At 34.7% G+C, this 22,136-nt stretch overlaps 1 protein-coding gene across 5 annotated transcripts in view; it reads right to left on the bottom strand.

Annotated features, from left to right (window-relative positions):
• Nucleotides 1-17,074: 17,074 nt before the first annotated feature.
• The window catches only part of IFT74 (intraflagellar transport 74), a 126,779-nt gene continuing 121,717 nt past the window's right edge, over nt 17,075-22,136 (bottom strand). For all 5 annotated transcript variants that reach the window (XM_077148000.1, XM_077148002.1, XM_077147999.1 and 2 more), the window contains 2 exons: nt 21,308-21,368; nt 17,075-20,683 (listed from right to left, as the gene is read on the bottom strand). In XM_077148000.1, the coding sequence (XP_077004115.1) occupies nt 20,565-20,683; nt 21,308-21,368 (180 nt within the window). In that variant the 3' untranslated portion in view covers nt 17,075-20,564. The remainder of the gene's footprint in view (nt 20,684-21,307; nt 21,369-22,136) is intronic.

Consider the following 22,136-nt stretch of genomic DNA (forward strand, 5'->3'; position numbering starts at 1 on the left):
TTCCATTTTATAATTCTGCTATCATTTATTGAGAATTGTGCAGATACTTTGCTAATTAGTCATTTAATCTTCATGCTCTGAGGGAGACATGCTATTTCTTATTTCATAGTTGCTAAAATTCAAAATTAAAGGTGGTAAGTCATCCAAAGTTACCCAGGTAACAGGTGGTAGACCTATAGTTAAAATCCAGATATGTCTGACTCCAGCATCCATACTCTCAACCTAGAACCTTACTTTGGGATGTTGGCAGAACATGACCCTCCCTCTTATAAGGATACTGAGATTTCAGTGTGCACACATAGACATTCTAGGACTACCTCCGTGTTTCATGATCCTTAATCACCATCTGCAAAGTTCCTTTTGCCATGTAAGACAACATATTCACAGGTTCTGGGGATTAGGGTGTGGGCATCTCAAATTGAAGTTTTTACTATTTGCTCATTCACTATGTTGTTGCTCCAAAATAAAAAAATCTGAAGAAATTTTGAAAAGTCAAAGGCATACAGCAGTTCAGCTTGAATCAACAAAAGTGGAAATTTATTTTTATCTTTGCCAAGAAGTCCTCCACATTAGCTTTTGATAATAGTTGAGAGCAAGGGGAATGCTATGTCCCTATTTTTAAAAAAATATAACAACAAACACAAACATTCTTATGATCATTCTGTTTTACATATATAGTCAGTAATTCACAATATTATCACATAGTTGCATATTCATCACCATGATCACTTCTTAGAACATTTGCATCAATTCAGAAAAAGACAACAGACAAAAATTCATACATACCATACCCCTTACCCCTCGCTTTTATTGATTACTAGCATTTCAATCTAAATTTATTTCAACATTTGTTCCCCCTATTATTTATTTTTATTCCATATGTTTTACTTGTCTGTTGATAAGGTAGATAAAAGGAGCATCAGACACAAGGTTTTCACAATCACACAGTCACATTGTGACAGCTATGTCATTATTCAATCATCATCAAGAAACATGGCTACTGGAACACAGCTCTACATTTTCAGGCAGTTCCCTCCAGCCTCTCCATTACATCTTGACTAGCAAGGTGATATCTATTTAATGCGTAAGAATAACCTCCGGGATAACCTCTTGACTCTGTTTGTGCCATTGACACTTTATTTCGTGTCATTTCATTCTTCCCCCTTTTGGTCGAGAAGGTTTCCTCAATCCCTTGATGCTGAGTCCCAGGTCATTCCAGGATTTCTTTCCCATGTTGCCAGGAAGGTCCACACCCCCGGGAGTCATGTCCCACATAGAGAGGGGGAGGGCAGTGAGTTTGCTTGTTGTGTTGGCTGGAGAGAGAGGGGAATGCTATGTTTTTTATCAGCTATTTTTAAAGTTTTGTTATATGATTTATTCCTGGTGATTTTCAAGAAGTAGAACTGATCTCCTTCTCACCCTCATCCCTCTCCTTCCAACACACCGACATCTACTTTACAATTACATTCAAATGTGTATTGTGCTTCAAGGTAGTAAATTGGATAGATCAGGCTCTTACTTAGTCTAAGGATGTTACCTTTATTGTAAAAACATAGCTTCTTTTATGGAATTGCCTTTAGAGATAGTTAACCAGACACAGGAAAACACGGCTGTTATTTTAAGGTCACAAGGCACTTTGCCTGCTCTGTCTTCTTCCCTTCCCTATTGTTTTCATCCACTTAGCTTCATCCTCACTCCTTCCTCTGCCGGTATTAGTGCCAGAGATCTGTGAGGTTGAGAAGAAGGAGGCCTGGGGGCTATCATGTGGCTGGGAAAGGGGCAGGGAATGCCTCATGCAGATCACACAGTAACAGACATAGTAGATAGACGTAAGTTTGAGTGATCCAATCTATTTCAAATATTAAGTAATGATATTTGATAATTTTCTCAGTGTCAAAGTCATATGGCATTAAAATAAATCTATAATGAGAAATGTATATAATGCAATCTAAATTATTAATTCCCAATGTAAATATTATTTTAAATATATAAAATATTCTCAGTCAAATAGACTTTTAGATGTTTTCTTTTGGGGCAGGGGGTGTGGGGGCATTGGAGCAGAGGCTGGGAAAACACTCCTGCACTGATTCTTCCTAAAGGAGGTTTCAGTGTAGAGGCTTTCTTAGAACAGGTCTATATTTCAAACCTTTACAATTTCAGTAATGATAGTTTATTATTTAGGTACATGAACAGCTGAAGAAAATATAGATAATGGAATTATGTGAAATATTTATACCATATAATATAGGATGCAAAATGCTTTGCATATTGCAGTTATTAAATGTAAATATGATGTAAATATAATTCACAAATTCACTGACATTTTTACTTATTGAATTTACAGAATATTTGGTCAGATTCTTTCAGATTCCATTCATAAGAAAGTATCTAAAATATTCCTGTTAAATATATACTTTCCATTGGGCCAATAAAAATTACTCTTAACAAAATATGTCTATTACTTAAGAATAATTAAAGGATGTTGCAAAAAGTTCTACTTTAGTTGTAATTTCATAAAAGAAAGGTTTCTCTTTTTTTCCCTTATAGGACACACTTCCTCTGTTTAACAAAACTGCCAATTGTCTTCCGGTGGTGGCTCATCCTCCTGCTGTAATCAGAATAAAAAAGCTCTCAATTCTAAATCTTTGCAATCTAATATATACCATGAGCCACATGTTGCTATTGAACACTTGAAATGTGGCTAGTCCAAATTGAGATGTGCACTGGATTTGAAAGACTGATGAAAAAAAGATGACGTAAAATTTCTCATAATTTTTTATTGGTTACATGTTGAAATTGTTTTATTTCAGATATATTGTTGTATTATTAAGCTAAAATCACCTGTTCTTTTTACTTTTTCAACATAGGTGCTAGGAAATTTAAAATGACGTATTTGGCTCACATTTGTGGCTCAAATTATATTTCTGTAGACAGCACAGGACTTTTTTATATCACCAGGGCAGTATAGTCTCAGGATCAGATAGCATCACCTCTGAATATTTCAATCAACCTTTGAGATATGAAAGACTGAGGCCAGGATTCCAACTCAGGACTGCTACAACAGGAGCTCAACGTTGAAAGATTTCTTCCCCTTAAAAACTAAAAACAAATATTAAGTGTAAGAGTAATTCAATTCCCCAGTAAACTCTGTACTGCAGTAATATTGTATATACATTTCCTACCATTGTTCTGTGGTTTGTAGCCATTTTCTTTGTACACTCACTTTACTTCTTTTTAACATTTTTTTATTGTGAAAAATAACATATATACAAAAAAGCAATGAATTTCCAAGTATATTTTAACAAGTAGTTATTCAGCACATTTTAAAGTTTGATATGGGTTACAGTTCCACGATTTTTCATTTTTTCTTCTAGCTGCTTCAAGACACTGGAGACCAAAAGAAATAGGAATATAATAATTCAGCAATTACAGCCATTTGTTAAATCCTATTTTCTCTGTTTATACTCTTCCTTCTCTTTTTGTTTCTTGTGAAAAATAACATATATACAAAAAAGTAATAAATTCAAAGTACATTGCAAAAATTAGTTATAGAACAGATTTCAGAGTTTGGTATGGGTTACAATCCCACAATTTTAGGTTTTTATTTCTAGATGCTCTAAGGTACGAGATACTAAAATAAATATCAATGATTCAGCAATCATATGCGTTTCTTGAACCTGACCTTCTCTGTATAACTCCACCAACACCTTTGATCTTTCTATTCCACTCTTTAAGGGTATTTGGGCTATAGCCATTCTAACATTTTCATGTTGGAAGGGGCTGTCAATAATATGGGATAGGGGGAGGGAACTAGTTGATGTTCTAGAGAGGCTGGCCCTCCTGTTAGGACTTATCTGGTCCAGGGACCTATCTGGAGGTTGTAAGTTTCTGAAAAGTTACCCTAGTGCATGGAACCTTTGAAAAATCTTACATAATGCCCTTGGTGTTTAGGATTGGCAGGAATGGTTTTGGCTGTGGTTTGGTAAGCTATGACAGTAGCAATGTCTAACTGAGGCTTGTGTAAGAGTGACCGGCAGAGTAGTCTCTCAACTCTATTTGAACTCTTTCAGCTACTGATACCTTATTTGTTATACTTTTTCCTCCTTTTAGTCAGGATGGCATTGTTGATCCCATGGTGCCAGGGCCAGGTTCCTCCCTGGAGGTCATCTCCCATGCTGGAAGGGAGACCTACATCCCTGGATTTTCCTTTCTTCTACAAATTCTCTCTTCAAGGATTATTTATCTAGCATCCAAATAACCTGAACACTAACTGCCATTTTTTTTTAATATTATACAAAAACAATTGATAATTATGTGGTTTTACAAGATTCTGAAGTTACCTTCTGAATCATCAAATGTTAAAGTAGGTTTCCTTAGAAAGTATGTTTTATTGCATTCTAATTCTTTGACAATCAGTCTTTAAAATATTCTCGGTTACTCAATTAATCAGAATATGGACCTAATCAGAACATCTTGCTCCCCAGCAGTGCTGAATAAAGAATGTATCACAAGATTTTTGTTAGACTTTAATATAAATTATATTTTCTCACACTAAATTTCTTCTCAAATATTAAATTTTAAAAAGAGGTAAATCAGGTAATATAACTAAAAATAACCATTATATTCTCACTCTAAGAATCAACTGTTATTATATACAATAATGCCCTGGGAAACATGACTTGATGCGTAATCTGGTCAAACTTTTGTAAAGGAACTATGTGTGAATGAGTTGTAGTATATTTGTGTATTAAAGTATCTTCAATTCATAATACTTTTAAAGCATTATCCATTTAGTGCTCTTTTTAAAAATTGAGATATACTTCACATACCATAAAATTCACTGATTGAAAGTGTAATTAAATGGTTTTAGCATAATCATAGAGTTGTAAACCATTAACACAATCAATTTTAGAAATTTTCATCACTCCAAAAAGAAATTCCATACTTCATAGATATCACCCACAATCTCTCGTCTACTCCATCCTTAGGCAACCATTAATCTAATTTCTCTCTCTATGGATTTGCCTATTCTGGGTATTTCATATGCATGGACTCATATAACATGTGGCCTTTTGTGTCTGGTTTCTTTCAATTAGCATAATGATTTCAAGGTTATTCCATGTTGTAACATGTCTCAGTAATTTCTTTTTGTAGCCAAATAAAGTTCCATTGTTAGGGATTTACCACATTTCATTTATCACTTCATCGGTTGATGGACATTTGGGCTGTTTTCACTTTAGGCTATCATGAATAATGCTGCTAAAAACATTCATGTACATGTTGTGTAAACATATGTTTTCAGTACTTTGGGATATACCTAGGAGTGGAATTGCTAGGTTATGTGGTACCATTTTAAACATTTTTAGGAACTTTCAAAATGTTCTCCAATGCAGGTCCCTTGCCCTTTAAAGTTGATTTAATTCTTAAGAGTTACTGGTTGTGTCCATCCCACCCCAAACTACTTCAATTCAATAAGCATTCACTCAGAGCTTATGTGCCAGGTGGTCTGCTTAGCAGAGAAAATAGAGATGACTAAGACATCAACCCTGTCTGCTCTGAAGCCCATGGTATGGTGAAAGACCTCATAGTATGGTAGAAACAAGTAAAAAGTTCTTCCTCCCACCTGGCATCTGCCTTAATAAGGAAGGAAATATTTGTGGCCTAGCAAGTATTGGATGATAGGATGCTCAGATGACTCTGGTAGTTTAAAATCACACAACCAATATTCAGAAAATGCTAGTTTGGGAATTTTTGTTGTTTTTTGCTGCTGCTTTTTATACCTTTACATGAGGCTCAAACTAATTCTACTTTAGCTGTTACTAAAAATTATCTACACCTATTGACACTTTATGGGAAGTTAGTTATGGCCCAATTTTCATTATACAGTCATCCCAGCCACAAATCCTCTATCACAGCCTGACACATAGGGATCTTTGAGATGATTCCGATAGCCAAAGGCAAGCTAAAACTCCCTAAGCCTCTTGTAGAAACTGAAGAGATGCCTAGGGAAAAGAATGAAGAGTATACAAAAAATTTCAGTGAAAGTGATATCATAAAACGCAAGGGAAGAGAATGTTTCGAGAAAGATATAGTTAATAATGTTAAACACTGCATAGAATTTTTACTAGAATAAACCAAAAAGGGTCCACAAACTTAAGTAATTATCACTGGAGATGTTATTAAGAACAATTTCAGTGGTGTACAGGGAGCAGTAGGTAGAAAAGAGGACGGGATGTGAAGCAAACTATCTTTTAAAATTTTTGTGAAAGTAATGGAACAGATGGACATGTTTCTATGTTGAGAGGAAGAAATTAATGGAGGAAAGGCTAAAATGATAGGAGAAAGAGAGTAAGAGAGGTTCCTCTGGAATGGATATGATAAGCAGCAATGGAGTAGAGTTAACCTTGGACAAGAGAGGGGATTTCTCTAAGAGGAATTTAAGACATGTTTCTGAGAGAGAAGAATGTATACCAATGCAGAAGTTCAGGTGCATGAATTCGTGATGGAGAAGAGTTAAAGAAATATAATAACTACTCCTTTGTATAGCACTTTATATGTTAAAGCAATTTTATACTCTTGATGTATTTGAGTCTCATATTTACCCTGAAAATAGGCTCAAGAAGACCGAATGACTTCCCCGAAGTCTTGCAGCTAGTAAGCAGCAGAGGTGCTTCTTCCAACACAAAATCCCGGGCCCTTTCACTTATGCCACATGCCTCAAAAATTATGTAGAAGCAGGGGAGTAAGAAGGTGAAGGGACTATGGGAAGTGTGACAAGCTTGGCAATATCAAGGAACATATCTCTTCCAGTAACTGAAGGAAATTTTTGCAGATATTAGATTTCTGTGGTTACTTCAATAAAGAAAGGTTAAAGAATGTTTTCCATATGTGTGATGGGTGCTTTTATCAAGACGGATAAAATAGGCATAAAGTCATCTTATTAGAATTCAGGACAAATGGTCTGACTTATATGGTGGTCTATTTCTCTGTAGTGAAGACCACTGAGGCCATTCTGTTAGAATTAACTCAGCATGCAATATCATGACACAAAATGGCTATTACTCAAATAAGATAGACAAAATATATAAACACAATAGGCCATTACTGATAAGAATACATCCGATTGCTGGTGACTTAATCTTCTCCATTGGGATGCGAAAAACAATTCTTACAATTGATAATTTTTGAGGATTCTATCTGATGCAATGTTTCTTAACACAACACTCCACTTCAATTTTGAATGTCATCAGTCAAAATCCCAGGGAATTCTTCTACTGGAATGCAAGTGTACCCCAAACAGAATAGATCCAAATAGACGTACTCCAAGACATTTACTAATCAGAATGTCAGAGGTCAAAGAGGAAGAAAGAACCTTGAAAGGAGCAAGAGAAAAGCAATCCATCATGTACACAGGAAGCCCAATAAGACTATGCGTAGATCTCTCAGCAGAAACCATGGAGGCGAGAAGAGTGGGATGATACATTTAAATTATTAAAAGAGAAAAACTGCCAACCAAGAATTCTGTATCCAGCAAAATTGCCCTTCAAATATGAGGGAGAACGAAAACATTTTCAGACAAAAAAATCACTGAGAGAATTTGTGACCAAGAGACCAGCTCTGCAAGAAATACTAAAGGGAGCACTAGAGACAGGTATGAAAAGACAGAAGAGAGAGGTGTGGGGAAGGGTGTAGAAAGGAAGACTATGAATAAATGTAAAAAGAAGGAAAATCAAATATTTTGATTTGGTAAGATATTGGGTAACTGGAGCTGAAGGGATACAGACTGTGCAACAGGACTGATATAAAAACTCAGAAATGGACAGCACAACACTACCTAACTGTAATACAAGTATGTTAAAACACTGAATGAAGCTGAATGTGAGAATGATAGAGGGAGGAGGTCTGGGACATAAATGAAATCACAAAGAAAGATAGACAATAAAGGTTGAGATGGTATAATCTAGGAATGCCTAGAGTATATAATGATAGTGACTAAATGTACAAATTTAAAAAATGTTTTTGCATGAGGAAGAAAAGGAATGTCATTACTGCAGGGTGCTTAAAATAGATGGTAATTAATATTTTTAAAATTTCGACTTATGTGTGAGACTAAAGCAAAAAAATGTTTATTTGGTACAAAATTTATATTTTGACTAGTGCATCTCCTAATATAACTTATGTAGATAGTTGGCATGGAACTTTGGGTAGGACGTGAGATTTTGTTGGTTTGTCCAGGTGACGCCCTGATGAATCCCAGAGTGATCTGATCAGTGAGTGGAAAAGTATTTGCAAAGTCCCCTTTTGGGGAATGGTGAGAATGGGTGAAAATTTAACCTCCCCAAGTTGAATTCCTGATATTCTCACAAGCAGTGTGGACAACCAAATTTATAGGCTGAACCCCCAGTCTTGGGGTTTGTTCACATGAAATTTAACCCCACTTAAAATTAGGCCTAAGAGTCACCCCCAAGAGAACCTTTTTTGTTGCTCAGATGTGGCCTCTGTCTCCAGCCAATACAACAAGCAAACTCACCACTCTCCCTTGTCTATGTGGGACATGACTCCCAGGGGTTCTTCCTGGCAACGTGGGACAGAAATCCTAGAATGAGCTGAGACCCAGCATCAAGGGATTGAGAAAACCTTCTCAACCAAAAGGGGGAAGAGTGAAATGAGAAAAAGTGTCAATGGCTGTGAAATTCCAAACAGAGCTGAGAGGTTATCATGGAGGTTATTCTTACGCATTAAGTGGATATCACCTTGTTATCCAAGATGTAATGGAGAGGCTGGAGGAAACTGCCTGAAAATGTAGAGCTGTGTTCCAGTAGCCATGTTTCTTGATGATGATTGTATAATGATATAGCTTTCACAATGTGACTGTGATTGTGATAACCTTGTGTCTGATGTTCCTTTTATCTACCTTGTCAACAGACGAGTAGAACATATGAAATAAAAATAAATAATAGGGGGCGGGCCATGGTGGCTCAGCAGGCAAGAACGCTTGCCTGCCATGCCAGAGGACCCAGGTTCAATTCCCGGTGCCTGCCCATGTAAAAAAAAAAATAAATAAAATAAAATAAAGCATGTTTCTAAAAATAAATAAATAAATAAATAAATAAATAAATAAATAATAGGGGGAACAAATGTTAAAATAAATTCAGTTTGAAATGCTAGTGATCAATGAAAGGGAGGGGTAAGTGGTATGGTATGTAAAATTTTTTTTCTTTTTGTTTTTGTTTTATTTTTCTGTTGTCTATTTCTGAATTGATGCAAATGTTCTAAGAAATGATCATGATGATGAATATGCAACTATGTGATGATATTTTGAATTACTGATTATATATATAGAATGGAATGATCATATATTAAGGATGTTTGTGTTTCTTTCTTGTAATTTTTTTAATTAATAAAAAATTATTTTTAAAAACATTATCTTGAAATTTATATTTAAATCATTTAATATGCTCTTTTCAAAAATTCTTATCATCATTTAAACCCCAAGTCTTACTAAGAAGGTAATTGAGAGAGACAGCCATAATATTTGCAGTGTTCATTGAGGTCATTGTTGAGGAAAGTAGATGGCAGCACACAGTAATGTTATGCAATAACTTAGGAATCAAAAATCTCTGCGGTATCATTAGATCAAAGAACAAATTGCAAAGGAAATCAGTAAACACCTTGTGATGAACGAAAACAAGAATGCAATATTTCAAAATACATGGGATGCAGCAAAGATAAAACTCAGAGAAATTCATAGCACTAAATGCTTACATTAAGAAAGAAAGAGCTAAAATCAAAGCCCTAAATGCACACATAGAGGAGCCAGAAAAAGCACAGCAAACTAAACTCAAAGCAAACAGAAGGAAAGAAATAACAAAGATTAGCATAGAAATTAATGAAATAGAGAATAATAATAATAATAAAAACAGCATTAATAAAACCCAAAGTTACTTCCTTGAAAAGATTAATAAAGTTGACAGATCCTTAACTAGACCGACAAAAAAAAAGAGAGAAAAGATACAAATAAACAGAATCAGAAATGAGAGGTGGGAGCATTACTACTGACCCCATAGAAATAAAAAGGATCCTAAGAGAATACTATGAACAACTGTATACCAACAAATTAGATAATGTGGATGAAATGGACAAATTCCTAGAAACACATGAAAAACCTACACTGATTCTAGAATAAATTGAAGATCCTGACTAACCAATAACTAGTAAAGAAATTGTATCAATAATCGAAACCTCCACAAAGAAAAGCCCAGGACCCAGAAGGCTTTACAGGTGAATTCTACCAAACATTCCAAGAAGAATTAATACTATTCCTGCTCAAATTCTTCCAAAAATTTCAAGAGGAGGGAACACTCGCTAATTCATTCTATGAGGCCAGTATCACCCTGATATCAAATCCAATAAAGATACTATAAGAAAAGAAAATTACAGACCAATTTCTCTTATGAATATAGTTACAAAAATCCTCAACAAAATACTTGCAAATAGAATTGAACAGTACATTAAAAGAATTATAAACCATGATCAAGTTGGTTTTATCCCAAAGTTACGCAAGGATGGTTCAACATAAGAAAATCAATTAACGTAATACACCACATTAATGAAGCTAAAAGAAAAAAATACATAATTATCTCCACTGATGCAGAAAGGCATTTGACAAAATCCAGCATCTTTTCTTGATAAAAACACTTCACAAAATAGGAATAGAGGGAAACTTCCTTAACATGATAAAGGGCATATATGAAAAAACCAACAGTTGCCATCATACACAAGAGTGAAAGACTGGAAGCTTTCCTTCTAGGATTTGGAACTGGACAAGGATGCCCACTATCACTGCTGTTACTCAACATTGTATTAGAATTTCTAGCCAGAGCACTTAGACAAGCAAAATAAAATGCATCCAGAATGGAAAGGAAGAAGTTAACCTTTCACTATATTCAGAGAGTCTATAGGTAGAAGGTACTGAAAAATCTACCACAGAGCAAATTCAGCGAGGTGGCAAGGTACAAAATCAACACACAAAAATCAGCAGAGTTTCTATACACTAGTAATGAGCAAGCTGAGGAAAAAATTAAGAAAAAAACACCATTTACAACTGCAACTAATAGAGCCAAATTATCGTGAAGTAATTTAATAAAGAATGTAAATGTCTTACACACAACTGCAAAACTTCGCTAAAAGAAATTATAAAATATCTTAATAAATGGAAGGACATTCCATGCTCATGGATTGCAAGACTAAATATTGTTAAGATTTATACTCAAAATGATTTCTAGATTAAATACAGTCCCGATAAAAATTCCAATAACCTACTTTGTAAAAATGGAAAAACTAATTATCAAATTCATTTGGAAGGGAAGGGGCCCCACATAGGTAAAAACATCTTTAAAAAGAAGAACAATGTTGGAGGACTCACTGACTTTAAAGTTTATTAAAAGTGACAGTGGTCAAAACAGCATGGTACCAACACAAGGACAGATATATAGACCATGTAATAGAACTGGGAGTTCAGAAATAGACCTTCACAAACTACAGACAATTGATTTTTTTTTTTTATGAATTCATTAATTATTTATTTTACTTTAAAGCTTTAACACATAAAAGTAATTAACTTTTAGTTTTAAAAATAGTTGGTCGAACTGATGGGGGGAGAGAGAGAGAGAGAGACAGACAGAGAGAGAAAGGGATAGAGAGAGAGAGAGAGAGGCAGAAAAGGAGAGACAGAGATAGGGAGACACAGAGACACACACACAGAGAAAGAGAGGCTGAGAGAGAGAGAAAGGGATAAAGAGAGAGAGAGGTAACACAGAGAGACTGAGAGAGAGAGGCAGAGAGGGAGAGAGTAATGGAGAGAGAAAGATAGAGAGACAGAGACAAAGAGAGAAAGAGAGAGAGGCAGAAAGGGGGAGAGACAGAGAGAGGTCGAGAGAGAGATAGGGATAAAGAGAGAGAGACACACACAGAAAGAGAGCCTGAGAGAGAGAAAGGGATGAGAGAGAGAGAGACACAGACAGAGGCAGAGAGGGAGCGCAATAGGAGAGAGAAAGAGATAGAGAGACAAAGAGAGAAAGAGGCAGAAAGGGGGAGAGGCAGAGAGAGGGAGAGAGACAGGGATAAAGAGAGAGAGGGACAGAGAGAGAGAGCGATGGAGAGAGAGAGAGAGAGAGAGAGAGAGAGAGAGAGAGAGAGAGAGAGAGAGAGAGAGAGGTAACACAGAGACTGACAGAGAGAGAGAGACAGAGACAGAGAGGCAGAGTCAGAGAGAGAGAGAGCAATGGGGAAAGAGAGACAGAAGAAAGACAGACTGAGCGACACAGAGAGACAGAGAGAGACAGAAAGAAAGAGACAGACATAGAGAGACAGAGAGGAAGACAGAAAGAGATGAGAGAGAGAGAGAGAATTATCAAAATGCAAAGTGACCCACCACAGTGAACTAGAAAGAAAAGTATCGGGCCCAGACTGAGAATACATTCCATCTCAGGAAGGAAAATCACCAACTTTAGCAATTGCATGAAATGTAAATTGACATTAAATAGTGGAGGTGGAGGCCTGGGCCTTGCCAGAAGTATCAGACAATTGATTTTTAACAAGGTTGCTAAGTTCACTCAATTGGGAAAGAAGTGTCACTCCAACAAATGGTCTAGGAGAATCAGATATTTATATGCAAAAGAATGGAGGAGGATCCCTATCTCACACTACATACAAAAACTAACTCAAAATGGATCAAAGATCTAAATATAAGAACTGTGACTTGGGGCTGACATCATGGGATCAACAATGCCAACCTGACCAAAAGGGGGTAAGGAAGTATAACAAATAAGCTGTCATTGGCTGACAGAGTTCAAATAGAGTCAAGAGGCTACTGTGAAGGTCATTCTTATGCGTCAGTTAGACATTACTACCCATCATAGCTTGCCAACCTCCAACCAAAATCACTCCTGCCAATCTCAAAGAACACCAAGGGCATTATTCAAGATTCTGCAAAGGTTCCATGCACTAGGGTAACTTTCTGGGGGCCTGCAACCTCCAGATGGGTCCCTGGACTGGTTAAGTCCTGAAATGCAGAGGGGCAAGCTTCTCCAGAACATTGGGTAGTTCCATCCCCTTATCCCATATTACTGACAACCTCTTCCAACATGGAAAAGTTAGAATGGGCACAGCCCAAATATCTGTAAAGAGTGGGAAAAGGATCAAAGGTGATTGTGGAGTTATACAGGGAGGATAGGGCTTGCTAAATGAGTACAATTGCTGAATCATGATGTTGATATTTTTTTTAGTCTCCAGTATCTTAAAGCAGCTAGAAGTAAAAACCTAAAATTGTGGAATTGTAACCCATACCAAACTCTGAAATCTGTTCTACAACTAAATGTTGCAATGCACTTTGAAATTTATTGCTTTTTTGTATATATGTTATTTTTCACAAAAAAGAAAAAGTTGATGGCAATGTTAAATGCACAGCTATATGATGATACTGTGAACGATTGATTGTACACTTTGGATGATTACATGGTATGTGAATATATAATACATGTCAATAAGAATGAAAGAAAAAGAGCTAAGACTATAAAACTCCCAGAAGAAAACGCAGGGGTGCATCTTCAGGACCTTGAACTTGTGTCAGCTGATAATTTTTTAATACTTGACACCCAAAGCACAAGCAACGAAAGAAAAAACAGATAAATGGGATCTTTTCAAATTTTGTGTATCAAAGGACTTTATCACAAAAGTAGAAAGACAACCTACTCAATGGGAGAAAATATTTGGAAACCACATATCTGACGAGTGTTTACTATCCCGAATATATAAAGAAATCCTACAATTCAACAATAAAAAGACAAAAAAAATCAATTTGAAAGTGGGCAAAAGACTTGAATAGACATTTTTCCAGAAGGGATATACAAATGGCTAAACAGTACATGAAGAGATGCTCAACAACACTAGCTATTAGGGAAATGGAAATCAAAATCACAATGAGATATCATTTCACACCTACCAGAATGCCTACTATTAAAAAAAAAAACAACAGAAAATACGAGTATTGGGAATTAGGAACACACATCCATTGCTGGTGAGAATAAAATGGTGCAGCCACTGTGGAGGACAGATTGGCAATTCCTCAGGAAGCTAAGTTAGAATTACCATATGACCTGGCAATGCTTCTATTAGGTATATACCCAAAAGAACTGAAAGCAGGGACTTGAACAGATGATATCTGCACACCAATGTTCACAGCCTCATTATTCACAACTGTCAAAAGATGGGAAGCAACCCAGGTGTCCATCAACCAATTAATGGATAAACAAAATATGGTATTTACATACAATGGATTATTCAGCATTAAAAAGGAATGAAGTTCTGGTTTATGCAACAACATGGATGAACCTGAAGACATTATGTTGAGTGAAATAAGCCAGACACAAAAGGACAAATATTGTATGATCTCAATGATATGAAATAGAATAAGCAAACTCGTAGAGTTAGAATCTAGCATATAGGTTACCAGGGGCAGGGTTGGAGGTAGGGTATGGGGAGCTAAAGCTTAATTTGTACAGAATTTCTGTTTGGTTGATTGTAAAGTTTTGGAAATGGATGGTGTAATGGCAGCACAACATTGTGAATGTAATTAACAGCACTGAATTATACATGTGAATGTGCTTAAAAAAGGGAAATTTTAGGTCACATACATGTTACTAGAATAAAAATTAAAAGATAAAACATAACACCATATTTATAACACAGTGAACCCTATTGTAAATGATGGACTGTAGTTAATAGTACAATTATAAAAAAAAATCTGTGTGGTAAGGCAAATCTGCTTTAGAAATAAGTCTACACTCAATGAAAAGGCATTAGTCCACAGAAACTTTGAATCTTTATTTTTTTCTGGAGCTTTTTTAATTTTTGTTGAGGCAGGGACCTCCTTTGAGGTGACAGTAGTGAGTGGTTTTGTAAGCATTGACTTGCTTATCTTTTTTTTGCCTGACGCTCACTTCAATAAGCTCTGAATGTCTCAATGACCAGTTCTTATGATCTACCTGGCCACTTCAAGTATAACTTGTGCCTTAGGAAAAGGGAACAAGGCAACTAGTCTTTTATAGCTTCACCAAACCCCCTTCTATGACTTTGATAATCCTCGCAGGAAAAGGAACTGAGCCAAGGAAGAGCTTCAAAGGTAGAGGTCTCCAGGCGCGTAGGGCAAGACTGTAAATGTCCATCTGGACTTCTGATAACCACATGATTAAGGGACAAGAGCTGTGTGACATTATGAAGGCAGAAACTCTAGTACACTGCAGGGATGCAGGCTTTATCCATCCATCTACTGTTTGGCACTTTTGTTATTTCCTCCCAAGGGATGGTTGCTTTTCTCTGTAGGCTACATGGGAAGTTAGAGAAGCTGGAAAAGCAATTTATTTTCTTTTCCTCTCCTTCTTAACCATTTCCCCTAATCCTGAGACACAAGGTCCCTGCTTTGTCCTTGGCAGTGGGGGATGGGGGTGGGGATTGTCAGCCTCTAGAGCAACTTCCCCCAACCCTTCCAGTAAACGAAGAGAAAGTTAATTTTAACAAGAAGCCAACTAAGAATCCAGAGAAGTTTTTTAAAATGAACAATATTTTCCTTTGATTAAAATGTCAAGTTGAGCTTATGCACTGTATCATATATTTTCACTTTCATGTCAGTCTGTACTTTCTCTAACAGAATGAGTTTATCTGTTGAAAATGACAACACAGAAAATGAAATAATATTTCAGTTTGGTTATTTAGCCCAAATAGAAGCTATTGTCTTCTAACCTTAAATGGCTAGTTTGGTAATAGTTCTTTCTTGATCCTATGCCAAATATAATTTTAACTGATTAAATCTGCCTTTATTCCTTCACGTTACCATGTTGTAAGAATATGTTTTACAGCAAGATTCAGAAATTAAGAAATTTTGAAAGCCTCATTTCAGTTTTTATATTTCCCTTATAAAAAGCTTATCTAGTGTGTCTGAACCTCTTTTAGGTAGTAGAACACTCAACTAATGACTCACGTTTCCTCCAAATGCTCTTGTGCACACAGCTTCTACTTTATGTGTAAATCACTCTGAGTTGGAGGAAATAGAGAAAATGAAGAAGTTTTGGAACAGGATTACCAAATAGGTTATTCATGTAGGTTATTCCTATTCCTTTTAAGGCAATAAGTCAGATTTTCAGAGCAGTCAATCATCACAATACATTATGAGAACATATTGAGGAAGCACAGTATAATCTAATATTTAAAAAAAATTAACATTAAACATTAAGCTTCTATTGCTTATTCCAAAGCTATAACAAGTATTTTAAAAATGCTCAGATTTTCAGAGCAGTCAATCATCACAATACATTATGAGAGAACATATTGAGGAAGCACAGTATAATCTAATATTTAAAAAAAATTAATATTAAACATTAGGCTTCTATTGCTTATTCCAAAGCTATAACAAGTATTTTAAAAATGAAATTTTAAAGTCAGATTTTTATTTTTTTAGTACGAAATACCCTAAATATTCTTAGTTAAAACACAATAAAAGTTTCCAAAAGTAATGAAGTTTGGTTTATTTTTAAAAGAAATTAAAACAAAATAGTGCATTGTCAACCTAGATACGGGCACTCTCGCCACCTTTCCGAGAGCAATGTGTTAAAAACCTTAGACTCTATACATTTTGACCCATTCTTAAAATTACATATTATTTCATTTTACAGATGAAGAAACAGAAACTTAGATTAAGTTACTTCCCAAGTTCAAATAACAATTTAGCAGCAGAGATAGTATTCAAATCTATGCTTCTCTGATTCAAAGCTTACACTTAATTCCTATATTATAAAGTTCACTCAACAATATTGGATTTGTTTTTAAAAAGTATATCCATAATGGAATGATATGCAGCAATTAAATATGCTGTTAGTACAAGCATATTAAATGATGAGATCATAAATAGTAAAAGTAAGTTTAAAAATATGATTTTAATTTTATTAAAATATATAAACATTTAAATAAAGCAGATATATGTGATAGATATTCAGATGTGTATCAAAAGAGACTGGTGAGATTATAGGTAACTTCTTTTCTTCATTTTGTTTATCTGTTTTTCTAAATTTTCTTTTTTTTGCATTAAATGTTTTCCTAAAATGTCAAATTTCAGTTCTCCACCTTAATCTGTAATTTTAAGACACAATCTACTTTCATTTAAAAAGGTACATGAAAATGAAAGATACATCAATTTAAAAACAGAATACTTCAGGGGGGTATAAGGGAGAATTCAGTGGTAGAATTCTCGCCTGCCATGCAGAAAACTCAGGTTCAATTCCCAGCCCATGCACTCCACCCCACCCCAAATCAACAAATGGTGCTGCAATAACGGGATATTCACATGGAAAAAGAAAGAAATGTGACCCCCACCGTATCACACACACACACACAAAAATAGATTTCTACAATTCTATAGGGGTCCATTCTTGATTTCTTTTTATTTGAAAGAAGAAACACTATAATTTATAGCAAAAGGAAAGAACAACAGACATACTGGGCTGGGACAGCAAGTGTCCCTGGGGTTACCACCAACTGGCCTTTCATCTGTAGGGTGAATGGCTTTACCCCACACTCTAATCCTGGCACTGAATTTTGCACCTTAACATGAGAGAAGACTACAGTCCAAAACAGAGACTCCCAAGCTGGTGAAAAATAGTGTCAAGAACTCATGTTTATTTATTGATAAAGGATAAGGATAGGAAAAACACAGACTTCCTAACTTTCCCATGTTGATCTTTATTAGTAAAACTGCTCAGCATGTTTATTCAGTCTGCAGCTTCTTTCCACGTGACTTACAAGGTGTTATTTTAACACGAATGGAACTCACTGAGCGATGCGACTAACTGAGGTTCATGCAATTATTAGCCATGAGTTCTAGCCCAGCAAAGAGAATATATTCTTGGTAGATTTGTTAAAAGGCTCTGAGAGGAAGGAAGAGACTTAAGTGAGAATTTCCCTCAGATAACAACATTTTAGTTTAAAGAAATCCTGCTTAGTTATAGTCCCCAAATATTATATATGAATAATTTAGAACGAAGTTGGAACCTTGCATTTTTTAAAAGAAATTCTCAATGTTTTGTTTTCCTGCTAAACTCCCCATTGTCATAAGGCAAACACATTTAATACATTTAATGGATAAGCTAATCCTTTTACTCTTCTTTCTGGGTAAGACTGGTTGAGTTTTAGTTAGAGCCAATGACTGTTGAGTTCTCTTACTACAATACAAATCCTTGTTTTATTACAATATATATTCTTTCCACAAGTTAAAGTACCAGCTACTTTAAAGACTTTACTTGAATTTGTATTACTTTTCTACGTATATGTACATCATAGATAATTTTGAAAATATCAAAAAGCACAATGAAGATTAAAATCACCCACGATCCCACCACCCAGAGAAAACCCCTATTATTAATAGTAAAAATTATTTGGGAAGTAGTTTGAAAGGGTACAGTAAAAGGACTATAACATTTAAATAGAAATAGAAGAAAAAAAGAAAACAAAGACATTTGAATTCTCTTTGAAATAGTGGAAATAAAGATAACTTGTTCACAAATATGTTTCCCTTCCTCTTTGGAATTATCTGAGAAGTAGAATCAGTGTAATTAATAAACTGTGAGAGTCAATTCTCTAGCCTAAATCAAATACTCACTTATACCTGTGGTGGTCACTGTATAGAAAAGGAACATTTTCCAACCATCAGGCATTTGCAGAAAAAGGCTCCAAATCACCAAATTATGGTGACACATGAATGAACAAAGGGTTAGGCAAACTATCATCAAAATCCATTACTTACTTCTACTGAATTTCAGATTTCATTCTCCTTAATCCCCAAAAGAATAAAGATAAAAAATTGCTATTTTTCTTGTGGCATTTATATGTGATAAATATTTTGTGCTCCTAATTTTCAAAGAAAACATACAATCATGGGAAAAGAAACCCATGGTTGTTAGAAAGGGACATACTCAGGAGTCACCTGGAGAAGGCCAAAAAGCTATCGAACAGATTTGAGAAGATAGCATTTTTTTAGTCTATAAAAGATATTTAGTTTCAGATCTATTTCTCAGAACACAAGTCTCCTGTGACTATGAAAATAAGGGTTCTGTGAACAAATATGTTTGGAAAATGCTTTTTAGTAGATACTCCTCTTGAGCTTATTGCTCACTAGCATATTAAGGGCTCTGAGCAGTCAAGGAGAAAGAAAACAATTTACCTTTGTTTCAAACAATGCTTCCAAACTTATTTGAACATAAATCCTTTGGTATTATAGCACCTATTAATAACCTGAGGAACTCAGAATCCAAGGAATGCATTTCAGGAAGGTCATTAGCCTTATTAGTGATCCATAGTTCACCAAGATAAACAATGCTATATTTAAACTTACACAGACTCAAGGTGAATGATTTATAGTGAGAAATATTTACTTATAGAAAGCAGAATGCATGGGTGAATTTTACAGTATGCAAATTAAATCTCAATAAAGCTGGGTTTTTTTTTTTTTTTTTTAAGAAATCAATATGCTTGTGCTTCAGATATACTGAGACGTAGAGTTAGAGTTACTTGGTGAACAAAAGATCATAGCAAAAGGACTGTTTGAAAGAAAATTTTTGCTGGCCAAAATGACTAATCTCTGGCCCACAAGGGGCAATATATCTTTAGAATGTTTTCCAGATTCTGTGCTATAATGTTTTCCAGATTCTGTGCTTCTCTTCTCTCAACAATGCTGGATAAATACTATACAATTCTATCCCTTCTAGCTTTTCCTTTCAAACATTCTGGGTAAAACTTATAAATTAATCCAATTAAGTTCTCCTAACAGTATAAGAAAGTGAATTCAGACTCCAGGGTGAGAATGAACAGCAGCAGTCATTGTCTAAACAGGCCAGCATTAGCAAAGCATTTTTTAAACCTCATGTTTTTCCTGACATACATATATGACAAAATATTTTAAAAAGGAAAAGATAAAGATGTTTTAATTGCAAATCTTTAGAAATAACATATAAAGAATATGTGTTATATATATATTTGTAGTCTTATATGCCCTAAAACACATCAAATATACCCTACTTGAGAAATCTCAAAGCTAAACATCTCTCTTCTAAGAACAGATATAAAAATTGACAAGATAGATACAAGCACTAAAATCAGAACCACACTGTAAGCTTTCTTACTAAAGCTGACAGATAAAAGAATGATCTCATTTGCTACCATAGATTATACTAGCCTAAATGAAGTCTCAATAGTCATTTTATCTCAGTTCTTTTAGACATTTTTATCACCCCTAAAAACAAATACAGATATCATAAAAAGAAAACGACAATTTTATTCGCAAACTGTTTAATGAACTATTATGCTAAAAATATCAATCTTTAAAAATGTATAAGGCCAAAATAATTATGGCATTAAGAAATTTTAAGTAAAAGTTTCAAAGATAAACTACTTTTAATAGTCATTTTCAACAGTTTAGCAGCAAGAGGTTACTTCCTTAAAGACCAGCAACTGTTTTAGATTCAGTTTCTGCTAGTGCTATGCAGAGCATCCACGATGGTTTTATTGTATTCTGCAATCTGCTTGGTCACATTCTTCATAACTGGCCGGTAATCACTCTCTTGACTCTTGGTTGCTATGTCTAATTACGTGAGTTAGGGGGAACACTGTCAGTAAAAACATTAATCTATTATGGCCCCAAAAGGAACTGAATCATGCTGATATTTTTCTTACTGAAAAACGAAGATGGTAAAGAAATAGTACAATTAAAAAAGATTTTTTCAAAAAATATATTTTAACAAATTAAGAATCAATTGAAAATCGAAAAGACCAAGCAAAACTCATTTCAAAATATTTACTTTTAGTACAATTTTTTTTACATTTAGTATACTATGCATCGCAATCCAATTCTGGTCTTAGAATAATCTAATGCTCAGAAGGACACTGGACTTCAGCAAATTGTGATTGTGAGTCTTCCGTTTTTAAACTAAATTTCACTGCCTCTGGGAACAGACCCTTAAAACATCTGGAGGTAAATGGAGTCCATGTTGTCTCTGAGCTATAGTGATAAGAATTCTATATACATCCTAATTCTTGTAGAGTGGAAACTATGTTTTATTCATTAATTCCCCACATAGTTTAGTGTTTTGCATATATTAGCAAGCATTTGATAAGTGTGTTAAATTGAGTTTCACTTGAGTAAAGAAATTCTTACCAAAAAAAAAAAAAACTCAGTCAAATTCATTTGCAGCTTTTTAAAGGATACACTCTTTCATCACAAAGTTATTTTGCTCATGGTGTTGCCACTTCCTCTCCAAATTTGTAAGCTAAAAACACAAAAAAGTTAATATCCAAATTAAAAACATTATACACCCTTTAAGAGAATAAGAAAAAATTAAATCTCATCAACTTCAATTTCATTGAGATAAAGCCAAGACAAACAAAAAATAAATTGAGGAAAGATAAAACACTAGTAAATACATTAATAAATACAATGTTGAATTATATAATAGGCTTTAATTATACATTTATTTCAATTAGAAAATATTTATTATATGAATGAACATGCCAACTGAAAGGCAATTTATGATTTTTTCCTTTTCTAAAAGAAATTTAAAAAGAAAAATGGTACATTATAGGAATATCTCCTAGAAATCTGTAAGTCTAATGCCAGAAATGTAATATATATTCTAACACTGACAAAGGTTCAGCTGTATAGGAGAAACTTCCTTATTTCCAGGGCTAAATTTCCTGTCTAGTTCCACAAGCTGTGATAAGAGCAGAGCTGCAGTGTAAAGATTATAAGAGGGTTGGTAAAAAGTTGGCACTGTTACAATAATTTCTGCATCAACAGGAAGCTAATGTGGATATTATATTGATGGTTGCTTCCTGAGAAGACAATTTTACTGTTATAGAATTAAACTGTTTTTATGATTTAATTAACCTTGTAACTCTGGGTTACAGTCTTTCTTTTTTAAGATGCACCTATTTCTTTTTTTTCCTAAGCAAGGGGCCATGTGAAAAATGAAACACTAAAATAATGTTTAGGCTGTACTTTTCAAAGACCTTAAAAATCAGGTAACTTGATGCAGCAA

This window comes from Tamandua tetradactyla, chromosome 2 (assembly GCF_023851605.1).
Source record: "Tamandua tetradactyla isolate mTamTet1 chromosome 2, mTamTet1.pri, whole genome shotgun sequence".
NCBI lineage: Eukaryota > Metazoa > Chordata > Mammalia > Pilosa > Myrmecophagidae > Tamandua > Tamandua tetradactyla.